The 27,827-nt window shown below is 40.1% G+C and overlaps 1 protein-coding gene across 6 annotated transcripts in view; it reads right to left on the minus strand.

The window, feature by feature from the left end:
* Positions 1-27,827, minus strand: part of RAPGEF2 (Rap guanine nucleotide exchange factor 2) — a 186,803-nt gene that overhangs the window by 119,271 nt on the left and 39,705 nt on the right. For all 6 annotated transcript variants that reach the window (XM_075149409.1, XM_075149407.1, XM_075149411.1 and 3 more), the window contains exons 2-3: positions 6,219-6,289; positions 2,636-2,692 (exon numbers count right to left, since the gene is read on the minus strand). In XM_075149409.1, the coding sequence (XP_075005510.1) occupies positions 2,636-2,692; positions 6,219-6,289 (128 nt within the window). The remainder of the gene's footprint in view (positions 1-2,635; positions 2,693-6,218; positions 6,290-27,827) is intronic.

A 27,827-nucleotide genomic window follows, 5' to 3' on the forward strand; every position in this document is an offset into this window, starting at 1 on the left:
CCATTATGCAGATATGAAAAAAGAACTTTTTTTTTGTTTGAACTACTGATAAAATACGTATCCAGTGACCAAACTAAATACTTTTTTAAATGGGATCTTTAAGTAGATTTGAATAAAGGTAGCAACTAAAAAAAAAAAAAAGAAAAAAAGAAAATCAGGTATATGTGTCAAGTAAACCTCAATTCTGAAATTTTGCCTTGCAGGTTTTAAGCCCTTTTATCATTAACTTCCCATCAAATGAAAGTAGTAGGATGACTGGCAAATGAAGAATAACTCAAGCTGAATTGCCACTTTTAATAACCCAGTTTCCATTTAAATAGGGAGATGGCCCTAGGGTTTGAGAATTTGTCACTACCATGTACACCCGCTGATAGTAAAGTAAATGCAGATGAGATGAGCCAATTTTAAACAACGTGCTCCATTTTATCCCTTTGGCCATTAAACAAAAAAAAAATCTATCAACTTTTTTTTAAAAATGGAGGATAAAAAAATTACTGTGTTTGTACTGAACGCGGATAATTTTCAGCATTGCATACATGCAATAGAAATTTACCTTTTTGTAAGTACAGCTGACAATGCAGATATGAACAAAATTTTCACAATGAAAAAGTTTTGATCAAATAGAGCAACTGTATTAGTTTTCATGTTAGCATTTAGGGATAAAGATTTAGCTTATCTGCACTGAGATATTAAGTTGTGCCTCAGGGAGGTCACACACACAGGTCAATTAACAGCTCCAACAGTTGCAGCTATTTTAATAGATTTTTCTAATGAACACAGAAGATTAACACCCAATTTCAGATTTCAATGCAAGTCATACCATCATTGGGAAAAAAAACCACAACTTGTAACTTAAAAGTTCAAATTTAATGCCTTTTTTTAAAACCTTATCCTTCATGACCAAACTAAAAGCTCCAAGTGATAAATTCTGGCATGTCCAATACAAAGTGACCAGGTTGTATGCTCCAAGCTCATTTCCTATAGCTTGTAACTGAGTGGATTGATTCTAACCTGGCTATCATATTGCTTATCTTCTGTAGTACTCAAAGAATTTTTCCAAACGTGTACATTGTAAAATTGGAATTCTGTTTTTTAGAAGAATACATCTTCAATACATATGCTGAGTTTGTGAAACAAAAAAAGGATTCCTCCAAGTTCATTATCCTAGAAATAGAATACTGAAATTAGACTGCCAGTTCCATGGGATTTTCTCACCAAGTAGATCTCAAATTGATCATTAAAATAAAATGTAAAGCTACAACCCAGAGTAACAGAACATATATTTCTTGCTTCAAAATACTGAATTTTGAAATTTAAAAAAAAAAAAAATTCAGTATTAACTTTAGGTTTAGCCCATTAAACATTAAATCAGAGATATGAAATGCTAGAGCAAGCATGTTTTGCATGAGCATCTATATCCAGAAACTGCCAAACTGCCCATTAAATCTACTGAATAAATCATGGGGAAAAAAATGTCAAGAAGCAAGTAAATAGGAGTGACGGGCAAACAACCAAGGTGAAGATGAAGTCACATGAAAGGAGTGACAAAGGAAATCAGTGCAAAAGAATTGCAAAAAGCACTTCAAGTTAACCCAGAGTTCACAATTTTCTGTTTCTGCATTGTATTTTCTCAGGCACATATTTCCTGGTAACTTTTGCCTGCCTTGAGTATATGCATAACTAGCAGCCTTGATTCATCCAGCATGTAATTCAAATTTAAACCAATAGTTAGAATGAACCAAAATATTGGGTCTAAACAAAAACTCTAGTACTCATAATGGACACAAACCAACTGCCTAGAAAAGGACAAATCACCAGCATAATGGTCACTACAAATTAGACTGTAAAATGAATAAAGATTATATTGGTCTAATTAAAATTATCTATCCACCTATAGATTTTGACCTTGTGCATTTCCCATACATAACTGATTACTGGGTTTCATTAGACATTAATTTAACTTTGCTGAATGGCCAAGGCTTATAGCATTAAAGTTTGTTCAATCGCATCCTCCTCCTGATGCTCAATATAGGAAAAATTACACATGTATAAAAGAACGCATACAGGTGCATTCTTTGTATGCTTAAATGTTCAAGTAATATCAGACAACCCAGAAAAATCTGCATTTAGAGTCTGATTTAGGGGCCGTAAGTGAAAATCTGATAAACCTTTTGTTTCGATAAGTTGCTTGCGTAAACAAAGCAACTGCAATCCTCAGATCTCTACTGTAAGTCTGAGCTGACATTAGATCACATCCCTGCTAATTATAAGCTGTGTTAGATATGTCGATTTGGCACCTCTGGCACAACAAGCTGGTCGCTACTACTTTGACAAAATTGAGATGAGACTAAATGACAACTTATTCTAATTGAGAAGGCATCCCACATCCCCTAATTCTATATAATCTCACTGGTTAAAAAATTAATACAACACACACATCACCAAGCAAGAGTCACTGTTAGCTCCCTCCCTGGCACCAGCAAATTTCTCCTCTGTTTGACGATGAAAACAAAGTGGCTTATTTATGTTTACAGACTGCGCTGGGTGAGGGAGTTGGTATTAAACACTGTCCTTAATACACTTTAAAATGAATTAATTCTTTGAACATCATACGTAAGGAAGCAGAAATACTTACTAGTACAGAACTTCATTTGCTTCATGTCTTTCATATCTAACAGTTTCACACATCAGTCTGAAAGAGAAGTAAATAAGTCATTTTTAATTACGATTCCTATCAGTGTCACAAGACTTCACTTTCTAAAGTTAGTCAGCAGTTCCACGTTTGCCTACAGCACTTGCAGAAACTAACCATCAATTTAAAGATAAGCTGATTTTTAATTTAAGAAAACAAATTGTTAAATCTAAGCATTAAAGTTATTTAGTTCATCCAAGATCAGGACACCTGATTTAGGACACTAGATGTAACTGATCCCATAAAAAAAAATTCTGTAAAATGTGTAAAATGATACTGATCTCATTTTATAAAGTAATCTGATAAAATTAAGTTGCTTTATAAGGAAACAATTCAGAATTTTAGAAATGGATTGAAATTTATGATATGTAACTCTAACCAGAAATACCACGATATAAAAACTGCTTCCTTTTTCAAGTCAGGCCCAATAAATAAAACAAGAAATTATGTTGCATGGTAAATCAATGCTTCTCATTTTGCTAAAATTCAGCAACTAAAAAATTACCATGAGATTTTAATGCTGAAATCCCAGAGGGCTCAAAGTGGAGAGAATTTCCTGCAGGAAAATCCTGTCTAGAGGGGAGGATTAAAGCACTTCTGCATTCACTGTCTGCCTGACAAATGTGGCATAATAGAGAGCAACTATAACGGAACTTACCACGTATTAGGAAATGCAATGTTAACTTGGTTTGAAAAAATCAACATGCCATTTCTGTCTATTGTCTTAAGGAAATGGACCCTGTAAATTACTGAGATGGTGGGAAGGAAACAAACCCCACTGCCTCCCTTGGACTTTCTATGGCTCTGAAGCAGACTGCAAACACCAAGACCCAAGAGGCTCATATGAACATTCAAATGAGGAACTATATTTAAATTTGGGAAAGAAATTCTCATTCCTAGCAGGATCAGTCACCAGAACCTCAGCGCACCAATGACCAGCTGCCTGCAATGGTATCCTAAGCGGACAAAAGTGCTCAAGAATTCCTGCTCAGGCAACAAGTCTCAAAAAAGTTGATGTGAGGCCTGGAAGAGTTGATCTGGGTTTGATGTGACATTTAAAAGGCCTCTTATTGCCATTTCCCATTATTTCCTAGATCATTTCAATAGCCAACAGGCTGCTACAAAAGTTACCTTAACACTCATGTCTTAAAATTTTACTTATTAGTTCAGCCCACTAAGAAATAATGCTTTTTCTATCCAGAAGTGGCAGGCTTATAGTGGTATGTTGATAATTCATAAATTGTGAATAGAAAATTGAGATCTTAATTCTGTTTGCTAAGGGGAAAAAAAAAGGGGGGGGGGGGTAGGGGGTGGAGTTTTAGTACCATGGCCTTTCCCCCACCTCGGTATTTTAGATCTACTCTTCGGACCATCTTTGAGAACTTTTCTTATAGACAATTTCTGTAGTGTATATAATTAAATATTATGTATTGTATATCAATTTCAGCTAATGAAAAGTCTTCTTGCTTCCTGGCACAGCAAAAACCTTTTTGAATGACAGAACCTTCTCTTTTTCAGACACTGTTCCCCACCATAAAATCAGGTCTTGCCAAAATTGATTACAGACACCGAAAAGCTATTGTCTGCTTCTACCTCCTGGGTCCTCACCTTCTCTCCCTGATCCTCTGTTTTGGGAGGGAAAGGGAGAGCAGACATGAGGTTACTGATGAGAAGAAACCAGAAGAAATGTCATTGCTAGCAGTCAGATTTAAAAACTAAAATACTGCTCAAGGATAGTCCGTACCCTACTGGTCTGAAACGGTGCTGGGCAATGGGCCATCTAAGAGTAGCAGTTATAGGAAAAAGAATCACTTTAACAAGCAACTTTTGTTCCCCTCTGAATTGGGAGCGAAGGAAGTACATTCTTGATAAAGTCACGCAAGTTCACCACTGGCACTGTCTGACTTTCACAGCGTTTTGGTCCTGTTATTAGGACCATAATAGGGGAGAAAATGCCTCTTACAGAAGGTAGCCAAGTGTTTCAATTCTTGTGTTAAACTGGAAAAGTTAGAAATTACATTGACCGAGTAGTACAAACTAGATTGCTTCCTCAAATATTTAAAAAATTGGATTAGTTCTGGTCAATACTGGCGTTTAATTTTCACTCGAACGTGATCTTTGCCTGCTTCCTAAACAACTGTAATAAATTCAAGATGAGATCATCGGCAAGCCATAAGGTAAGTTATTCACTACTAGAGGCTATATCTAATGCTAGTTTTTAATGCATCTCAGAGGTTTCTGTGGCATCCCACCGCCACAAGAAACGTTGTATCCTAAAGGATACTATAAAAGCTTTCTGTGCCACATCTGCCGGGAGCACAGCCTTTTCCATGTATGGTACTGTAAACAGAAGCTCTCTTCTAGGAATTCACTGTGCCGGGAGAGCAAGCCCGCGTTCCACACATTCCTCAGCAAGAACCTCATTCTGCACAGGAAGCCAAAAAGCACACATCAACATACCACGCAACCATATGTGCACACTTTGATCTTTGTAAACAAGTTAACATCAGTTCAACTCCAGCTATGCAAAACTTGGATATGCTAAAAGTCTTGCATATAATAGCATAACACAAAGTACTTTAACTGAATGTGATCGTGGCCTCCTTCCAAAGCAGAAGTCATTACAGAGACTACTTTGAAGTCAACACTCACATTGCAAAATGTGCGTTGGGCACTTCAGGAGAAAGAAAACCCCGCCTTTTATTTTCTCCAAACTACAGAATATTGGCTTGGGAATGTGGACAGAATGACGAAGCAAGAGGCCAGAAATTAGAACTAAACCAGCATTAATCAAGTCAAAGTTCCTTCAGCATCTTCAGATGTGGCAAATGTTGGCAAACCCCAGGATGCAAAATAACAGTAATTCACCCTCTCTCCCCATAAAGCAAGATGTGCTGGCCTCCTTCCGCATCTGCCAGCCTCACACCGATGTCCAAATACCCTTAGAAACCTCCGCTGTTTATGTGAGGACAACTGAAACAATTACTTAAAAATCAAACAAACACAAGTCTTTACAAAAAATAGGAAGTTCATCTGGAAGTTTTTACTTGAATGTATTTGCTTCATGAAGCATTTTAATAAAAAAAAAAAAATATGTGGATGACATTTATTAGTAATTCTTTATTAAGTATCATTTGCATGTGTAGTACATAATTTGTCTAAAATTTCCACACGAAAGCAAGCACAAACTGAAACAGAAGCTGAATAACAGACACTGCTCTCATGATTATTATATTACGGACTACATATGGACTTTCATTCAGGACTGGAACTTGTACTCTGTATATAAAGCATTTACTTCTAGTTTGAAAAGAAAACAAACACATCCATAATAGAGATCAGAAGGGACAAATAGGGATACACATATGCACACATATAAAGAGAAGGGAAGAAATGGATGCAGTGATAGCCAGCTTTTCAGTTTGAGGTAGAGTACACAAGAGTAGTGTATAGTTACCAAATCTACTATTCCTTTGCTTTGTTAGTGCATTAACATACATGTGTTTTTAATGATAAAGTATCATACCTTAGCTGATGCTCTCTCAGATTAGACAAGGCTTCCATTCCATGTAAATAGGAATACACAATCTCCAAATCCTACAAATGTAAGGAAAACGTTATTAGGATTTTCAATTTGGTACAAGCTGTTAAAATACTGTTTTTGCAAAGCATCCAGAGCTCTTCTAATAAGGGCCGCAGGAATATTTGAAATAACACATTTACGAGAGGTTAAAGGCAAGTTGCAGGAATACCTTTGATTATACGTTGGAATCTGACATGGGGAAGAATGATGGTATGTTCACATCGGAAAAATACAAACACAGAAACCTTTCTGCTTTTGCTGTCATTACTCATGCCCAGGAAACAAGCTTGGTCCAGAATTCCAGTGAGCTACTTTGCAACTACCACTGTCCCGCTTCCCAATGCCAATGCACTCAAAAACCTTGATTTATTCTGTAAAGCAAGCTCACGGAAGTTGGTCTTTTCATGTTCAGGGAAAAAGAAAAAGTACAAAACAGTCTAATGAAATACCCCACTGTACATAAATATTTATGACATTTTATCCTCTTCAAATGGAAGGTAAACCACAAGCTTAAATGAGGAAAAAAAAGTTGGCATGAACAGGAAGTTATTGGCATGAGATAATGAAAAAAATCATAAATACAATCCTAGTTACATAGCAAAGCGTTACATTCAACCATTGTGGACCTCCAATATTCAGCTCACCAAACAACATTAATAAAGATATGAAAAGAACTTCCAAGACTAAAAACTTCCTAAGATGCAACTATTGAAACACTAATGTCAGTCTAGAGGCTTTGCTAATATTATACTTAAAATCACCACAGCACTTAAGAGAAAACTTCAGTTCAGCCCACAACCTCTAGGATGATTTAACTTTGACTCATGGGTTTGATGCTGTTTCATTATCCGTTTTTTAAATGGGCTAAGTTAAGAGACAATGTATTATCCACGATTCACTGAAAATCAGAGCAGTGGCTCTCAACCACTAGCTGAGGTTGACAAAGTTGATAATAAACTAACGCCAATACCAAACACTCTCCTGACTTACTGTAAGAAGATGTTTTCAAGTAATGGAATATATCAAAGCTATAAATTTATGAAAGATTTGGTCACTGGGAAATATTTGTTTATTTTAAATTGACCGTGAAGTACAGAAATACTTCAGTGTTCAGACACAATGAAAGAATGCTAGATGTGGTATTTGGGCAAAGACATTGGGACTGAAGTCGCACAGAGAACTTGAATTTAAGTAATAAAAATAAAAATAAAATCTAGTTAAATACATTAAGTGTAGAAATGTTATGGTATTTGTTTAAACCATGCTACAGATCAGAAAAGACACCACGAGTTACACTCAATGGTTAAGACTAAATAGATGTCTTTCATTCAGTATCTAAAAGAACATTTTTCTCTCACAATGAAAAAAGCAAATATTCCATTTGAAAAAGTGAAAGAAATGCACACGCCAAAATGCTGTGATTTTGCTTCTGTTCTGGTCCTTCTGCTCCCTTGCCCTCTAGAGGCTTTGGTCCTCCTGTGAGAAGCAGAGGACACATCAAGGACAAAAGTAATTATGCATGGTTTGGGATGGAGGGACCTTATACATAGAAGACTTTGAAGAGAAAATACAGTAGGCGCTTGCTTTTTTGCCCCCCCCCCCTTTTTTTTTTTTTTAAATACTAATAAAAGCACGTGAAAGCACGTGTCTGCCACAGCTAGTGACCTGCTCACTTGCCAGACAGGCTGGAGGCGACCAGAGGCTCCCGGGAGCCCGGCGCCGGTGGCAGGGCAAGACACAAGCCTGACAGTCCCCGTGGCACCGCTGCCGCTCATCCGGACGTGCTGGACTCTGCTGCACAAGCACCGGCTGCCGTGGGATGCTGGGAGTGGACCACTGGGGATCAGATGCCCACAGCAGTGGATTACATGGAAAAGAGCCTGGCCAGGGGGTGTTACTGTAATCCATTTCCAGCAAGCCTGTCTAACAACAAGCAGACACAGAACAGAAGGAGAATAACCCTCTGCCACCAGCTTACACTGAGGTTTCTCTCGAGTGGCACAGATTTTATGTGCAGTAAAGGATTCACAGATGAATAAAGAATCATTAAAGATTCTGGCTTACAAGGATCCACAGAGCTAAAAGTGGAAGTGCATGGTAAAAGGGATCCACGGACATTTGGTTTCCAAAACTGCTGGGTGACACAAACCTAGCGAAGAACCCTGCAGCTGTACAAAGCAGTAAAGAACACAGGTTATGCTCCTTGAGAAATGCAGCTGAAGTGACCCAAAGCAGGAGGAATGCATTTAATCTCTGAAGAGTGTCATTCCGACCAGTTTCACAGGCAACAGACAAGATAAGCTTAGTGAACACTTTTTAAAAAATAAATAATCCCCCTTCAATATGAGCATACTTGTCAAATATTTGCAAATACAACAGTCCATAGGTCCCCACATCAGGAACCGCAGATGGCGGAGCTCCTTCCCTCTGCAATCTGCACCTGGAGATCTAAAAAAGGGGATTGGGAAGAAAAAAAACAACCCTAAAAAAAATCGTTACTTGTGCTTCCATCATGGCTGCTAGCTGCAGCAACACAGGGAAGATAAAGTTGAAGACATCTCATCACAGAGGTAACTAAGGTGTTTCTTTCGATTTGCAAAAAAAGCAGCAAGAAAACAGACCGGTGCTCCAGGCAGTGGGTTCCTATCAAAGCAAGCAGTCTTTGTAACATTGCAGCTGATGTGCACTGGCATTAAATCAGACAACCGTTTCTGAGAAGTGGGCTGCAGCCCGTTCTCTAAGCTGTACCCTTCCAGAGGGTGTCTAGCAGGAAAGAGCTCCCTCTAGCACCAAAAGTTTGGCATTGAAATTTAAGTAACAAATAACCAGCATCATTGTTTTCCATTAAATTCTCATAATGGTGCAAGGTACAGGAAACTACAGCAGAGTCAAAAGAGCTGAATATATTTTCATATATTGTCAGTAGACACTGCACACTTCCAGTCAGGCGGCAGCATTAAAGAGTAGGGAAGCAAATTGAAAACAAAATAAAATCAGAATGTCAAGTTATTGTCATTAGGTCACCTCAGTTTTCCATTTATCTCAGGAAAAAACATGCTTTGCTTACTTAGCAAACATAAATAGCTGTTTTAACTTCTTCATAAAAGTGAATTAATGGAATGCAAGAGTCCTTCAGAAATATTTGTGCCAAGTGCTGTAAAATCCTAAATAGAATCCAAATGCCCGAAACAGTGGTGAAATAAAAGCTATTTTACGAAAAAAACACACACACACAAACTTAGGCATGTAAGCTATGAAAGTTTTCAATTCTGATGTTCTAAAAAATCTCCAAAAAGCCAAAGTTTTTAAATTCTCACGAAAAGAACTTTGTCTTTCAAGGACATAACCTGCCTTTGTGATTTATGCCAGCTAGTTGAGCAAAACCTTAAAGCAGCAGCTAAATTCAACCCCGCTGTGATTTACACCAACATTTCTGCTAGCTTGCAGTGTCCCTGAAAGCTGTCTCTTACTAATCCCCAGAATATATAAAAGCATGCAGGTGACAGCAGCAGTCTGAGGCTTTTTTTGGTTGTGGTGGTTTTTACAATACATTATATACTGACATTACCACCAGGTGGCAGACTGAGCCATCAAAACTTCAGAGAAAGTCATTCTTTACACAGTTTCTCCCTTTATTTAAAAAAAAAACAAAACCAAAAACCTTTATAACAGTTTATAAAAGTCAAGAGAAGCAAAGCTAATCATCACCGATACAACTGGTTCAATATTCTGCTACAGTAAGGCCTATTTATACAAAAGCACAGAGGAACCACCAACTTTCTGCTTTCTAGTTTTCAGCCAGCAGAATTGAATAAAGACAATTGCAAAAGCAATGCAAAGGCTCAGCTGATCTTGCTACAAGAATCAAGTTCCACATAAAGATTGTGGCAACAGCTTGAAAAAACATCTCAATGGAAACTCCAAAACCAAAAATTAAATGCAAAGCACAAATTAGGGCAGTTTTTAAAACATGTTTTTATTTAAATGAAGGCTAAACAACTGAAATCTCATCTATGCTTAAATTTGTACCGTGGCCAAAGTCGTATGCTTGGGTTGCTGTGTGCGGAGCAGCCCGAAATTTGTTTAATTCAGTGTTTTTTCTTAATTTGTTTGTTTCCGTGGTGTCAGCTGGCTCTGTTTAAAGTTCTGACTGTACTTTGAAACAAAATGGAGAGACTCAAGTTTTAACACAGCTCAACTTCAATTAGATCTGTAGAAACACATCGGTCTGCAACCTTACCTCTGCTCTCCATTCTAATAAAAATCTGCATCTAGCCATTTCATTTGTGTTTCAAACATATTTGGCAATGCCAGTTACACAAACCAGACAAACTCAAACCAGAATGTTGGCCCCAAATTCATACTAGCTTAATAAAGAAATTTTTACTTTAGTAAAGTGATAGAGATGTGAAAATTTGCTACTTTGGACTGAAAAAGTTAAACCTCTCCAAAACTTACAGACTTACAGAGGTTCCAGTCCTGGTTTGCATTCAGGTGTGAAGCTACAGGCCCAACTCAACTATTCAGCCTTGCCACAGTTAAAAAGCAAAATGCTGAGCTGTGACATTCACTGCTCTCTTAGTGAGAAATTCACTCATTTCTGTGAAGTGGCAAACAAGCGGAGAGAAGCTTTCATCTTGTAATAATTTGCTTCATTTTAAATCAAAGGGTAAAGATAAAATACAAGCTAATTCCTTAATTCACTGTCTTGGATGAAGGGGGGGGAAAAAAAAAAAGGATGTTTTCAAAGCACCTGATGTTCACCTTAGGCTGAAAAAGATCTGCCTTCTGGGCGTACAACAGGTTTTGAAAGGCTGATCTTTGTAAAATAACCCATCTTTATCTCGCATTCGGCCAGCCGCAGTAGCGCACGGGGGAGGGAACACCAGGCTCCGCGGGTGCGGGGGGAGGTGGGTGGGCGCACCCGCTCCCGTCACGCCTGCCAGCTCCGGACCCCACCCGGCCCAGGTTTCACTGTTGTGAAAACGGGAGGTCCCACCCGGTCCCTCCCCGCCGCGCTCCTGCCACATCCCTGGCCCCAGGAGGGGCACCCGCTCGCAGGGACCCGACTTCAGGCCTCTCTGGTGGCAGCACGAGACCCACGAGGTCCAGTGTTGCGGCCACGGAGGCACCGGCTCACGCCGGGAGAAGGTGCGACCTCAAAGTCTTCGATGGGTTTAAACAGACGATGAAACCGCTGGCAGGGAGGGAGGCATTTCTCATTTCTGTATGGCTGACTAAACAGTTATTTTAGCTCAAAGCAGAATCTCCCATTCCTCTTTAAGTATTTTAATGCTTTTTTTCCCAAACCGTGATACACTAACAAGAGCAGCAATGCCAAGTTTTTCTTCCTAGCGAGCAATGAAGCCACAATCCCAACCCAGATTGCTGAAGTCCTGCCTCTCTTTATGCAGCAAGATCCTGAAATCATTTGACCCTCAGCCACTCAGGTAGCTATTTATATTTTCTTTCTTCCTCTAGCATTGATTTAGCACCTGCCTGCCTGGCTGCCTGCACTGGCTCACCGAGGCCAAAGCAGTGCCAGCATCGCCAAAAGAAACAGACTGGGCTACGGCAACATCGGTCCCATCTGGCTTAAACAGAAATTGCCGTGTCCACAGAAGAGACGTGTCTGCTCCTAAGCAGGTTTGTTCACATCTGGTTCACACTAACATGCCAGGCTGTCACCAACAGCAGCTCAGGAGACGATACAAGTCACCGCCTTCAGAGACAGCAACCTCTGAAGGAAAGGCAGGGCAGGCGGGGGGGAAACTACGTCAGTTATCCCAGCCAAACCTGTCTCCAAAGGGAAGACCTTACCCTAAGGGTGACCTCACATCTTGCAAATATTAAGCTGCCAAAAGACAGGAGCAAAACCACAAAAACCAACTCACACTGTGACAAAAAAATCCGGTATTAGTGATACCAAAACCCCTGCCACGCACACATGAAGATGAAGTATTCACCTTCACCTCCAGCTTCTCAGCAGTGGAAAAAACCTAAACGCTCCCACAGTTGCTATGCAGGAGCATGCCCAAGTATGCGTGGACTTATCAGTGAGCCATACCAAGACTAATTTGTTGAAGACATTAAAATGAAGTATTTGTTACGTACTACAAATTTTTGACATCCTTCTTCTTACATCAGGACCTTCATATGCAGGGGTGGGGGGCCGCCACATGGGAAGCCTGCCGGAATCCAAACTATTACACTACCATTAAGATAAATTATTCTTTTTAACTTCACTGTAAGCTACCATAGCATTTTTCTGCAAGCCATTCTTACTAGTGTACTGCATGCTACATAGAGATCCGTGGCTTAAAAAAACTAAAGCCAAAATTACAGAAAACAATTTATTGACTCGATGCTGAATTGGCAGCTACATAGATATAAATTAAATATTTAAGTAAGTGAAATTACATATGTCAAGTCACCCAAATTGATTCTTTTGTGAATGAAATCCCATGGGCCATATTTTAAGAATGAATACAGATTAATTTACTTTTGTAAATTTACCCAAAACAACTGTTCCCTTTATATCAGCCTATTTTAAAGTATATAAAAAACTGTAAACTATGAGGGACTAATAAAAGTTCATTCCTGAAGCTAGAATAAAACTGCTAATTCTTAATACATTCAGTTCCTAAGTATAGTCTGGGATGCAAAGCTTGGTCTATCAGTTTTGCATATGAAACAATTAGCATTTCCTTTAGCCAAACTTGACATTTTTAATATTGAAGGCTGATTTTTCTAACAGAAAGCGTACAGAATCAGGTGATGCTACTCTCTTCAACGATCTCACAGCAGAATTGAAAAAGTTCCTATCCTGTTCATCAACCACATTTAGCACAGTTTCAGATCCCATTTGCCCTTCTCTACTCCTGTGGGGCTTCTGTTTTCCTGCCAAGAGCAAGCCAGACCTATCCAGCCACCATCCAGCCCAACACAGCCCTCCCCTTCCCAAGGAGCAGCACCATCAGCTCCCAGACAAGCTGCAAGCCTGGAAACCCAACGTTCATGACAGATTCAAGGGGACTCGGCTCAGTAGAGTTGCTCTGATAAGCACCATCCATCACACCACATTGCCATTATCATTTCTTCCTTTTCTTTTGCTTGGCACAGGAAAAATGCAAAAAGTGGAGGGAAGTGGTGGGAAACAAGAACAAGTAGTGTTGGAGACGGGTGAGGAGCAAAGCCAGGTACGTGGTAGGAAGACAACTCATTGTAGTAGAGTCCCCACTATGCTGTCCCCAGTTTGCCACCCACCAGCCTAGCCTACCTTTTCATAAACTGCCTGTCCCAGGCAATAGATTGGCTTACCTCAAAACCGCAGCTCTCCAAGACAATGATGAGAATTTGGAAGTGAGGAGTTTCTAAAAACAAATACCTTCTTACTGATACTCCAAACAGGTGGCTGGGATCTAAAGGCAGCTTTTGAATTTAAAGATCTGTTAGAGCCATCAAATGACAAACTAGTTATCTGAACTTCAGCCAGATGTGTTGGTGACCACTAAAGCTCTGAAAAATTTTACCATCTTAAACTTGTATGAATTTGTCTTGACTAACATGCATTATGTTTCAGGAAATTTATGACAAAACATTACTCCACAGCAACCAGGCATGACTAAGCTTGGGAATTGGCCTTCATAAGAAGGGCAGTTTACAGGCTATCAAGCCAACCCAAATCTGCACTTCCTCTCCTTCAGCTAGACAGCGGGAAAGGAATATGGAAATTGTATTGATCTTGTTAAGACTTGTTGACACACAAAAATTGTTATTTTTAGCTCCACTGTGAGGAGGGTGGGGACATTTGTTCTGGGTTACGGGTGGAATTTTTAAACTGGATTAGAAACAGGAGGAACAGGCAATTTTAATCTGGAACTGAAGTACCCGCACATGAAGCTAATCAGGAACAACTCCAAAACCTCATAAAGAAAAAGGAGAAATCCCATTTTCCTGGTTTGTCTTAGCTGGGAGTTGTCCCAGTACAGAACAAAAATACGCTTCTCCAAAGACTTCAGCTGCATTACTGCCTCAAAGCTAAGGCTGGAGAAACACCATAGGATCACAGTAAAATAGTTGTGGAGAAACTGTTTCAATGGGATGTTTCAATGTGATGTTTCAATGGGATACTTAAATCAGGCTTCCTGTCTTTCAAATATATTTTGTTTGTTTTGTGAATTATTTTATTTTTAAATGAGCTTCCCTCAAAAGACCATTTCATTACATGTTTATTTTTGCATTTGAGAATTTTTTTCTAATGGGAAGCGGGTTGAAAACCTCTACTTCCATGTAATGCCTCACAGATTTACATATAATAATACAAACAGTTTTTGGTTTTCAATCTTGCCAGCAGAACCTGCTCAAATGTATATAAATGAGTCGGCAGGTTCCATGACCCACCCACACTAACAGACTTTTAACACCGTCTCAAGATTAGCACAATTGATTCAACATATCCTGCTGGTCATAAAGCTTTTAGCAGAATAAAGTAAAGAAATTAAGACATTCATAATTATAATCATGCCATAAGATGGGGATAAACGTGGAAAGGGTAGACGGGAAATTAAAGCCTGCCATCTCGCAGAAGTCAGTGAACAAACTAATGAGCATAGGAAATTACAGGGTAGCGCCATGCATTTCTTTTCTGCTTTCCAGACTCTCCGAAGTCAGACAATTAAACGCTTAACACAAAAGCCTAAGTTCTGTAGTCAAAAATCCAAACGTTGGTCACATGTCCAAATGCAAACAAAATGGTTTCACTACAAAAGATGTCTCCTACTGACTGCACAGTCCATAATTATGAAAGGCACTTAAGTTATTCACAATTAAAAATATATATAATTGCCTTTTTGTGCCTTTTCAATATTTATAGCCAACAGTTGGAAGCTTGTATTAAATCTGTTCTCTCCTTTTTCACACTCACATCTTTTGTTGCAGAGTTATGCCAGTTCCTAGCAGGTTTTTTTTTTTTTTGGTAATGCTAAGGAGAGTCTCAAATTGTTTTGAGACAGTCTGTTACTTGTCCTATGTTTTCTATTAACTATATGGAATAAGACTCAATATCCTACTAAATGAAAATCAATCTTGCACTACAAATATATCAGCTACTAAATACAGTGGGACTTATTTTTAAACAACTACTTGTAGCAGAGATGAGTTTTATACAAGTTTATCCAAATACAGATGACTATATGATTGGCAGGATTTAAATAACAAAATTTGTTTTTTAAAAAAAGTGAGGAACAAAGAACCAAACAGGGAAAATGAAGTGATACACAAGCGTCCTAGATTAAACAGCCAAGAAGTAACTCCTAGTTGGCACCTAGTTGTGATGACAGAAGCATTTTAAAGGACCTCAGCCTAAAGAATGACATCAGGAAGAGCAACTAGGGTGGCCAGGAAAAGGAAGCCACAGTGTATCAGGTAGGGTTGCCTACTAAAAGTAGTATTTCCCAAGAGCTGTCAGAGCAGGATTAAGACATGACAATTCTCAGATACTTTTGGTGGGTTTTTTTAGGGTGCTTAATTAGTCCACAGGTTTCAAAGCAGCCCAGGTTAATATCCATGATACCAGTTTAAGAACAAGGATTGCAGTCCAGACAATCTAGGCATAATTAAGCCAGTCAAACAAATTGCCATGAAGGAAGCACATCACTCGACCTGGCCTAGATGAAATCTTCATACAATTTTCCTTGTAATGGGCAAGAGCAATCTATTTTCTGAAAAACCCTTATTTCCGTAAAGCTTAGGTCACGGTACTTCAACATCATAGCCAAGTGGTAACCACAGATACACAGCATTCCTTCTTCCAATGCATCGCTAAAAAGGTTGTGATTTTTAATGATCACGACGACGTATGCTTTGTAGTATACTGGTACTCGTAGCGTACCAGATTTGTTAAATGGTATTCCAAATCACAAGCAAATAAGTGGCAGTGATATTAAAGAGCTGTCATTTGTCAACTGATCTGCGATAACTGCTCATGTGAACATTTTAAACTTCCCACTGCAAACAAGCTTTGTAAATTTAGTAAGACGCTAAGGCAGCAATTTTGTTTGGCTGATAAAAGGGTAACCCAGCAAGCCTTCCTCCACAAAATCACCTGTAATCATCTGTCTGCATTTGAAGCTGTAATGGTCTCAAGTGCTCGTTTCATCTAATTTCTTGGGAATAACAGCATTGTACCTTGCTTTTAAAAAAAGACCTTGGAACAGACCTTCTTGTGCTGTTGGGACAGAGAATCCCGGCAATGAACCAGGGGTTTCAGCACTGTCCCAAGTGCTGAACATCATCACGCTCCACCCTCTGCTGGTTGCATTTCTCCCTTGCCAAGCAAAAAAAAAAAAAAAAAAAAAAACCAAAACGAAAAACAACCCAGAAACACAAACCTTACACTCTGGTTGAGAAAAACCAGTTCCCAAGCACAACTTCAATCCCAGCCCAGCCAGCAACATGCTCATTTCCAGAATCACCCAGAGCTTCAGGACCTCCTCCACTTTGTAAACTGGGATTTTCTAGAAGCCCCCAATGCCAGGGGAGACCCCAACCACCCCCTCCAAATGTCACTTGTTGCAAACGGCCACCACCGATGTGGGGTTGAGCCGGTGAGGAGCTCCGTGCTGCAGCTCCTGGCTTATTACCATGACAAGCACATCCAGAGATATTAGAACCAGCACGCGTTGGAAACTGCGCTCTGCCAGAACTTGCAACAGAAATATCTCAGTAGTACTATAATCAACAGAAAATACAGTGAGTTATTTTCTGTGGCTGGCCTACAACCATTTTATACTGCTGGCTTACAACCAACAAAAGCAAAAACACAAAACAAACAAAAATAAAGTTCGCCTTTCCAACCACCACGGCTGCAGCGGGTATTAACTGAAGTAAAACTGCTTTGGATAGTTTTGTTTTTATTTAAGAAAAATCGTGTTGCTCAGTTTCTTTATATTTATGAATCAAAGAAAAGGAGATACAATAAAAGCATGAGGAAGGGGGAGAAGAGATTATACCACAGCTAATTTCAAAGGTTTATACCCCAATATACATCTTTTATATTCATGTGTTAAGCATTAAGATTCATTTAGACAAATACAATTTTCCCAATATTCAAACATACAACCCCTCTTAGTTCAGCTTACGCTTTAAATAAAAGCTTTGTCATTTGATTTCGTGTTTTAAAAGAAGATAGCAAAGAATCACGTTCGTTTATTTTTTTTGGAGTATCTGAGTTTACAGCAGCATATTTCAGAGCATTTCTTCCAACAGATATTAATCCTACTTGAAGCATAACAGTAGGCCACATGAAAATTATTCCCAGACTATCAGGCAAATGATCACACTGAAGTACATATTTGCATGTCAAATCAATCCTCACCCAAAAATTCATCTCAAAAGCTGCTGGTGGTCACATCCTCCCAGAGCTGGGATTACTCCTCTGTGCAAAGGAGGCAAACATTAGAAAAATGCTAAAGCACTTTCCACAGAATAATCTCCCAGCCTGAATTTATTTGTTAGCTCAGGTATTTCCTGAAACAGAGGCTGCATTTAATAACTCCAAATGTTTATCTTTTGGGTTTTTTTTTCCTTCCTACGAGCAATGGTAGGATTCTGAAAGTGACTTGAGTTTTGGGGTTTTTTTTAAAATACCGCTTGGGGATGAATCAACTTCCGTATCTCAGATGGGCTTACTGGGGACACTGCTCTGATCCAACTTGAGCAGATTTTTGCACTCTTAGAAGCAGAACACCAACCACCTAAGAAATTTTCAAGTCAAATGGGGAAACACCCATAGAGTTCAAGCATCTCTAGGGTTATGGTGGCAATGAAGCATGGCCCCTCTCAGGTCACCACCCTGCAACCTAAATGCAGCTCTGAGTACCATAAAACAAGATGAAAAAACCAAACTAACAGCCTTCCATTGCCGAACGGGTTGGCCTTTCTCTTGGGCACTGGGAGAGCATCTGACGCCTCAGTGAGCCAACCCCACTTGCCAAAACCACCTCCTCTTTGACTCGGGCTAACGCTCTGACCCTTTAATGGTCCAAGTCCAGCGAGCAGAGGTCACGTGCGTACCGGCAGCCAGCCCACGTGAGGCTGCCCCGGCACGAAGGGCACGCGGGACCACCCTGGCTTGGCGGCAAAGCAGGCAGATGAGCTGGCTCCAGCCCATCTGCTCTGCCTCTGCCTGTTCAGGGGAAGTGACACAGAGCCGCTTCAGCCGATGTAACGGATCACTGCCCTGACGCGGAAGGACTCGAGTCTCTTGATTCGGTCTTACCCAGGACTGCACCCACCAGTGAAAACCATCAGGAACAGCGCTGAAGCTTAAAGAATGTAAGAGAGAAGTTACATGGTGAAACTTCACTGGAACACCCTGCCAGCCCCTAAAAAACCCCTCCTGGAGGGAACAAGCCATCCAAACTGGTTTGGCTGTACCTTAAACCATACTCTGAAGGAATCTGGAAACACCCTTCTCTGTAACATCCCCCATTAGCAGCTCTAGATAACTCTTTCTCAGCACTTTGAAATCCCTTGCATCTCATCACACCTGCTGAAGGGATACATCAGATCTAAATCCACTTCTATCCATCAGACAGCTGAACACTAAGACCTAACACCTATATTGTTTGTCAAATCTCCAATTCTATGCCTTAAAACACTACATTTGTACCACGGGTTACAGACATGGTCATGTGGACATGATTTTCACTCAATCACACACACACAAAAGACCCTGAAAAGGTTAGAAGTTGTGAATAAAGCTGATGTACTGCTTACTCCGTTCCCTGACTTGGCTGGCTCTGTATTTCTTGTTCAATAACTTTACCAACAACTGCAAAGAGACAGAAATACTGCCAGCTATTTCTTTGTGATCAGAGGCTTCATAGTTAAGAACACAAGGCAACCCAACAGCAGTGACTGCTTACAGCTGGTCTACAAACTGCCTACTGAACTGGAGTTTAATTTCTAATAACTGCTAATGAGATACCTGGCTGTCACATCACAACTGATTTTTTTAGTTATTTACTGAAGTTCAAGAACGTCCCTCCATTTGTTATGCTAGTTTCTCCCCCCCACCAGGCCCAACAAAGACAGACATTTACAAGTCGGCGGGTGGTGCAGCTGCCAAAGGACCAACAGCAAGCGTTGCGGGATGGAGAAGCCAAACACACCCACACGTGAAAACCCCGTCCACAGGACAGCAGCAGGCAGTCTCTCAGAATCTTAATCCAACCCGTATTAAAGGGAAACAGGTTTTTCAACCTCCATAGTCTTTCCAGAGCAGTACCATATGTCACATGCTTTGCTTAGTGTAAGAGAAAAAAGAGTTAGAGATATAACACTGAATCCCTCGTGTATAATACAATGCATACCCTTGGTTTCATAACAGAGTATTTTGGCCCAGATCTTAAGAATCATTATTTACAAACTTTTAAACCAAGTCTTGTTATGGCAAAGCTTACCCGTTGTTTTGCAAACTAATTTAGACTGAGCATATGACAGCCATCAATTTACCAAATCTTAACAAAATACTGCTTATCAACTGATGAGCAAGTGACAATTTGGTCTTAAACACTGAATGCATACCTTCACAGCAGCTTGAAATCATGTGTTTGGACTGGACATTAAAAGTATGCACATTCCTGTTAGAGATTACTGCTTATCTCCTGAGTTAGTAATTTACTGCTGAGTCTGATGACTCACTTTTAACACCAAAACCAACCCCAAGCAGAGCTCAGCTAAAGCATGGCAGTGAAACATCGCGCCCCTCCCCAAAGCACTGGACAGACAATAGGTGTGATATCTCTCCCATCAGTGCCCCACAGAAGCCCTTGCAATGCTATTAGAAACCCAACTCTAAACAGGTTTGAGCACCACGTCAGTATCTGAGCATTCCTAAGAGTGTACTAAGAAATATGACCAACATTAATTACCTGCTTGCACAGCCCTAGAACGTCCTAAAACATGGAAAAGAGACAAACACCTTTCCACTCCTTTTCCTGAGTCTGGCACAAGAACGTAGGAGTGACAAACGTGATTTCAAACAGCAGCGAACACTCCCTAAAGATACAGTGGCCTAGGATGATGCTGGATGACAAGAACGGGAGACCCGTGCAGAAGCACTGCCGCCTCCTCCAGGAGCCAGGCAGTAGCCAGGAGGCTTGTTCCAGGAGCACCTGGTGGGACTTGTGCCTGCGCCGTGCTCAGCAGCACTCTGAGCTTTGGGCACAGAGAAGAGGGATGATTAGTGACAGTGTGACTAAAAGCAGAGGACTGCTAGTAAGGCTGGGCACGGTGACTGAGGTAAATCGGCTCCCAGGCTGCAGAGGGCTGGGAGGGCGAGGCACGAGGACACCACGCCTGTGGTGTTCGGCTCAAGGCAGCCTTGTTATTAGCTTTGGCCTCCACTGGCCTTCTGCTGGTACCAGTAGAGCTAATTACTGTTTCTGCTCTCCGCTCTCCAAGCCCACTGGGAAGGGCTCATTAAGTCAGGAGCCTGGCAATACCCACAACAGTCTCCATACATTTAGACAGCACTTCCCTGCTGGTGATATAAGCCACAGAAACCCTGGAGAGTGAGGTGCAGAAGGTAGATCCACAGGGAATTGGCTCAAGAGCAACAGAGCTGGATCAAAACTAGCTCTGTGGAAATCCAAGGTGTCTCTGCACCCTGCTCACTGCCCCCAGGTCTAGAAACATGGCTCAGGAGTTACTCACACCGTCCCTGCATCGTCACAAGCTTTCCTCAGAGCGTGCCTGCTGCCTCCACGCAGTGCTGCGTCTCAGCTAAAGCATCCGGCGGGACCTGACCTCTCTTTGAAAGATCACCACAGCACGTGTAATCCAGATAACAACCGACAGGGAAGCCTGTAAGGGTTAAGACTTTCTCCTTTTAAAACAACATCCTCAGTTACGTTTAACACAGATCATGATTATTACTTCCAGCGTCCAACATATCAAAGGGTGGCTTGTTTGTCGGATTTTATCTGTTTAATCTGCAAATGGTTAGTAGCCCCAGGCAAATTGTCTAGTTCAAGAAACAGCAGTCAGACTAAACTTTTCATCCGCAATGGGTGATACAACTAGCATGGTTTCGGGTTATAAAGTCCTTGCTTCTACGTACAGGAGCCATGCATTACATCTGAGCACTTCTGCCAAAACATTAGTCCCTCCGCCTTCCCTCCCTCACCAGCATTTTTAACCCATTTCACCAGATCCACTTTTTCATAAAGATCTGAGGTTTTTTTGCTCCTTCACGAACCTAGCAATTGCTGTAGATTGGCAAATATGTCTACCATTTGCTTTTTTCTCATCCTTAATTCAAAGAAATTAGTTCATTACATTTCCACTAGATTCCCTTCTATATTTTTACTAATACTAGCATTTAGCCACAACAGGCAGACACATGGTTGACGGCCAGCATAAAAATGAATTAGAGGCCTCAAAGCAGCTGCTACAGGGCAAACAGCCCTAAAAAACTACCAGGGGAAGAAAGAAATTGTCACCTCTCTTGGCAGTCTCGGATACTAGAAAAAGACTGAATGAATGCAGCAGCGGCTCCAAGGCCCCACACATTTTATGGCCAGCCAAATCCTGCAAAATCTGGTAAAAGTTCTAAGTAGGTTCCAGCTGTACTTTCAACTAAAGCTTTTTGGCACTTGTGAAGGTACGGGAAGCAGCCAGGAGCTCTAGAACAAGTACATCAGCTGGATATGTCTATGAAAACAATCAGCAATGCAATAATTTTCTTGAAAATTTTGTATAAACTTTACGGCTGTTCTCAAATAGCCCCACAGCTTCCTTCCCTTCCTTACTTTGAGTGCAGAACACCAAGATTGCCTTGCTTGTCCTTGATATTTACCCTTCCATAACTGAACGGACTAGAAATAAAAAGCAAGATTTGGCTGCAGATCGCTGTCCCAAGCAACAGATTTCAGCTATCTGCAGTTCACATAACACCGTGACTCCGCTTTGGCCAAATCCTAATTGCTCACTTCCATTTAGCACGTACAGTGGCCCAAAACTTGCCTTGAAACAGCATGCAGTTTGGGGGAACCTGCACCCACTAACACCCTTGGCTTCCCCCACCAAACCGAAATTCTGCCCCGGAGGACTGGGAAGGCCTTTTTGCAACCTCACAGAGATCGCTTTACAATCACAAGCTATGTACTGACGCAGCACATGCACTACGTGCTCTCTCCTGCCAGCTCCACTCGGGTGGGTACTGTATAGATGAAAGACCACACTGACAGACAGAGACAGTTGCTCCTCAAGTCTCCAGAGTAAGTTTTACCAGAGGAGATTCTCCAATGTTACAGTCATGATTTAGCTGGCTCTGTACAGTTGTCTCATCCAGAGGTCAGTTCTGTACTTTTTTGCAGGACTTGCACTCCTTTGGGCTTTTTTTTTTTTTCTTTGGAAGACTTATGAACTAATTTAAAAGTCAAGAACAGCAAGTGCCTTGTTTTGTGTTTTTGGTGTTTTGTTTGGTTTTTTTTTGTTTTGGTTTTGGTTTGGTTTGGTTTTGGTTTGGTTTGGTTTTGGTTTGGTTTGGTTTTTTTGGGGTGGGTTTTTTGTTTTTTTAAAGCATTGAAATATTACATTTTCATTTTAGTATTTCAAGAATTTCGACCCACACAACCTGAAAATACAGAGCAGTTTCCTTCCAAGGATATCTTGATTTTCTTTCCAATGGCACTTGAAAAAAGTCTAAACTCAAGATTGAATGCAAGGACGCATACTCTCTGAAATTATTAACTTGCACTGTGAACTTACAGAATGTACAAGCTGAGTAAGAAGTAAGAGGCTGGCTATTAGAGGTTAGCTATTTACTAGGTTAAAGTTACAGTCACAAACAGTGCGCGTAGGGAGCACAGTTGGCCATGGAAGTACATGCAAAGACTATTTGCCCTTCAGTGAACCAGCTGATAACTCCAGGTAGTTTAGGCTCAACAATGTACCCTTAACTATATCTTGGGGATGGTGGGGGTGTGAGGCAGGGGGATCCTTTGGCATTTGTGGGAATGGTCACAACCGTGAAGGTGCAGGGAGATGACAGGACAACACTACGCTCAGGCTACTGTAATAAAGTCTACAGGTCAATGTTGTACTGCGCTATGAAATAGAGCTTTCTGGAGTTACTTCAAAAATATTAAGTGCTTTGGTAATCAGTTACATCATTTTTATATTTTAAACAGTGGAATAAAGGATTTTTTTGAGCAGCAATGTTGTATAATAGATCCTTAGGTATTTCTCTTTTTTAGGCTTTGGCAATAGCTGAGCACCTTGTGGCATCGGTATGGTCTCACTTGGTAACCATGGGAGTTTATGTAAGGCCAACCGGTCTCATTTCTGCTGCGAGCGATGTAGAATTACCGAGGGACAGGGGAAGGGGAACAAATGTACTGTTCTCAACACTGATCCAGAGACATACCTGAAGAAGAAAGCACAAGTCCCAGTAATAAACTAATTGAGTTGCAGCAGCCCTGATTTCACAGAGACTTTTCAAAAGTTACTTATAATTCTCCTTTTCATTCAATTAAACCTAGGAAGTCTTTAAAAAAAAAAATCATTTTCCAGAAGTAATTTGAGTGGAATTATAAAGTTTATCAGCAAAGAAAACTTGGTTTTAAGCTTGATTTTATGCCTTGGCAGAAAAAAACTCAGTGCTATGCTAACAGCTTTACAGGAACTGATTAAACTTGCAAACCTGATCTAAAAAAGACAAAAGATAATTCAGAAAAAAGAGATAGTAACAACTGAAGTTGACACAAAAGACTAATTTTTCAAAGGTACACACCAAAAAAGTGAATCTTTTATTTCAATAGATTTATTCTTTTGATTGAAGAAAGAAGGCTTTTGTACACATCCTGTATATGTCTCAATTTTTGTCACTTATGAGTCTGCTAGCTAGTTTTAAACCTATTTGACAGCATGGAAGATTTACAACAGGAAGGGAAGAAATCAAGAAATGCAAAGAAACTGGAAGCAACGAGCCAAAGGGCTGGGAAGCACACAGAAGGCACAAGTTGGGAACATCAAACACTTGAAAACACAAATATTTACCCACATTCTTTGTGCTCACAGAATGACGACTTTTTAAAAATTAAAAAACCTGTCAAGTACTTCATACCAACACAAGTGACCTGAAACAGAAGTTCAGCTTTTCCAGGCTTTCTGAATTAAAGTTAATATTTAATATAGAATTTCTCTTCTCTTAGTACGGTTACTAAAAGTGAGTTATATGTTAGCAAATCAGAGCACCCTACTCACTTTCAAGTTATAAATATACTTTTATATCACCTCCAAATAAAAGGTGACTTCAAGAAAAACAGAGCCTTGTTAGTTTTTAAGTTAACACAGCTTACCCAAATTCTCAGATCTTGTAAAAAATAATGCTTAGATCTCTGATGGGTAACATTTTGCCCAACAAACACGGAAAGGACTAGCCCAAGCTTTCACTCTTGGGTCTCACAGCAAGCTGGCAGAGGGCTTGAGGGGAGAGCTGGAGAAGCTTGAGCATTTGGCAACGGAAGACCAAGAAGTCAATATCTGGCTGTCTGACAAGACAATTTTCTGGCTGTAATCTCATTCTCGTAAGCAAATTAAAACAAAAAAAAAAGCTCTCATTGCCCTTCTGGTTAATGGCATTTCATTCACTTGAACAGCCTGCTGTTTGAGTGCTTAATACGACTATTACCAAGAATAAGTTTTACTTCTGACCTCAAGCCAGCGGAGGAAAGTCTCAGAGGCCTGGAACGCACTCACAACACTGAGATGCCTCACATGCGTCCAGATTAACTCCTGGCGCGTGTTTTGTTGGTGAGTGCATGCTTTACTAAAAACAACATACATCACATATGGAAAAAGGTTTATGGGTTGACAATTTATCCAAAGAACAAAAAAACCCTGACCAAGCAGCATCATGTAAAACAAACAAAGGCTTCTTGTATTTACTGTTCACTTGAGACTAAAAAGCACCCTAAAATAGTTTGAAGCAATAGTAAAATTTTGAAAATTAAGTAATTGGAAGAAACATGCTGAAACAGACTTGCAACAAACATACACTCAATAGCTTTCATTTCTTCACAAGAAATATTCTACTGCCTCTTGGTACCTGGCTCTGGTGTCAACATTTTTATTCATAATGTCGTATTAATGAAAGGCACGAGGAGGCAAATCAAACAAGCTCTTTTGATAAGTACAAATTTTTCAGCAAGAAGTGATACCATATGATTGTCCAAAGTCCTGGACGCCATTAAAGAACTGTGTTACTGTAGAAATACATTTTGACATTATTAAATTAAAATAATTGATTTAGCTTAGCAGTAGTTCAGTTTACAAGCACCCATAATGAAGTATCAGAAGATGCAACAAAATGACTGCACTTTTTAAAGTAGTCTGTTTTTTTCTTTTTAACATCATCTACATGAACATATCAACATCAAATCCCACAGTTAATATGTTTTTAGAAGGTTCTGTTTCAGGTCAGTATCTACTTAAATATTTATAAACTTTTTACACAACCTGGAAAGCAAAAGTAACCAAATAACCTCTTACTGCTAATACATCTGGTGGTCTCCACTGTTTCCTACTTCACCATTAGACTCCAGGGAAAACACAGTAACTGTTTTGAGACCAAGCACAAAAGACGTCCTAATTATTAGAAATCCCTCAAGAAACCTAAGCAGCAGAGCAAGATTAATACAGTCACAAGACCCAGAGATTAATCTATTTACCAAAGAATCTGTGCAAAGTAGTCTAATACTAAAAGATTACTGAAGCTAGATTTTCAACAAGATAAGAAGGGTCAAGAGACCTAAACAGTGCAAAACATCTCCCTAATAATGGCTTCTTCTAAAAATAAAAATATGTTCCAGAGGAAAAAGGTATTACCTTGCTGTCTAATAAAAATGTCTCATTTAAAAAACCAAACTCTCTAGATGGTTTAAATCAAAGAGTCAAAATTACTATAAACACATTACAACATAAGCCAAGTAACGAGCTGACCAGTAAAGTAAGTCCTTTGTTTTTAATTACATTTAAAGATCAAGAAAGGATTAAAAAAAAAAAAAGCAGTTTTATCTGACTCCCACTCCTCCCCCCCCCCCCCCCAAAAAAAAATCCTTGGAACAGCATAAAGTTCAAATCAGTAAACTAAAGCCAAATTTTAATTGAAATTAGAAAAAAGTTTAAAACTCTAAGTGTAAAAACATTATCTATTCAGTATATTCCACAATTCAGATACGGGATTCTCTCCCAAAAACTATTATAACCACTTTAAAGGGAAGGAAAAACAACCAATGTCAGATCTAGAACAGAAACTTTTTACTAAGCTTAAAAAACCCAGCTGATCAGCTCATCCTCACTGAACCGAAAGAAGGCTCTGAGGTACCCAAGACTTGATGACCACCTGCAAGCAAGCATCACAGGTCAGACTTCCAAATCCCAGTTCAACAGAAGATGGTACAGTGAGATTCAATAACCCAGAACCTGGAAGAAAACAATCCAAACTAGAAATTTCAGAGGCTGTTGGAGTCTTTGTTGTTTTTCTTGTAGATTGTGAAAAACAAACATTCAGTCTGCCTACTCAAAGGATTCAGCAAATCCTATCACTTTACACCAGGACCAGATAGCTTTCAAAAGACGCATTCACTATAAATTACAGGTATGCTACAGAAGACGCCAGAGGAGTTCCCGTATGTTGTAGAGAAACTCAGATTGATCTTAACACATTCTTGATTATTTAGTCAGAGACTTCCACTTGCACAAATTTTAAAGATATGTTCTTAATAAGAAGGGTATTGCACATGAAAAACTTTAAACCAACCTAGCACTGTTGTCACTTGAGTTTGCACTGGGGAAAAAAAAAAAAAAAAAGAAAAAATGCTCACTCTTAATGCTCCTATCATCCAATATTTTCCATTTAGCAATTTTTTTTTTTTTACTTCACACAGCATGAACTAGATGGGAAACACCTTACAGCTCCTAAGAGCACGTGCTACACAAGGGGAGTGCAGGCTGGACTAAGCTGTGTTCCCTGCTTCACAGGCTATGGTCTTCAAACTAGCGCCTGAGCGAAACAGGGTGGGGAAAGAGGTCCCGGCTGCCCATCCACAGGTGTTCAGGGACCCTTAATGAAGCTCAAGATGCTCTCCATAAGCCTGGGAGAGCACTCGCATGAAGACAGAAATCCTTCCTTCCATCTAGGGCATCCAACAGAGGGGAAAAATGAGGATGACAACAGAGGGATTAACAACCTATTACAGCTCCCAAATTCCATACTCCAGTTTCAGAGCCCGCCCAGCTGGTCACAGATCCCAGAGGAGCATTTCTTAGCTGAAGAAACGGTACCACCAGACAGTGCCGCCCACTCTTCGCTGCGCCCTCGGCAATGCCCTGCCCCAGCGACCCGGAGAGCTCGGTACAGAAGTATCTGCTGATAAACCACGCTGCGCAGGCAGATAACCCCCGAGGGGAGCATACGACTAGAAAGCATTCAGTGGTGGAAAAGGAGTATAACGGGGCAGGGACTTTTCCCTGCATACT

Source organism: Calonectris borealis, chromosome 4, assembly GCF_964195595.1.
Source record: "Calonectris borealis chromosome 4, bCalBor7.hap1.2, whole genome shotgun sequence".
In the NCBI taxonomy this organism is placed as follows: Eukaryota; Metazoa; Chordata; class Aves; order Procellariiformes; family Procellariidae; genus Calonectris; species Calonectris borealis.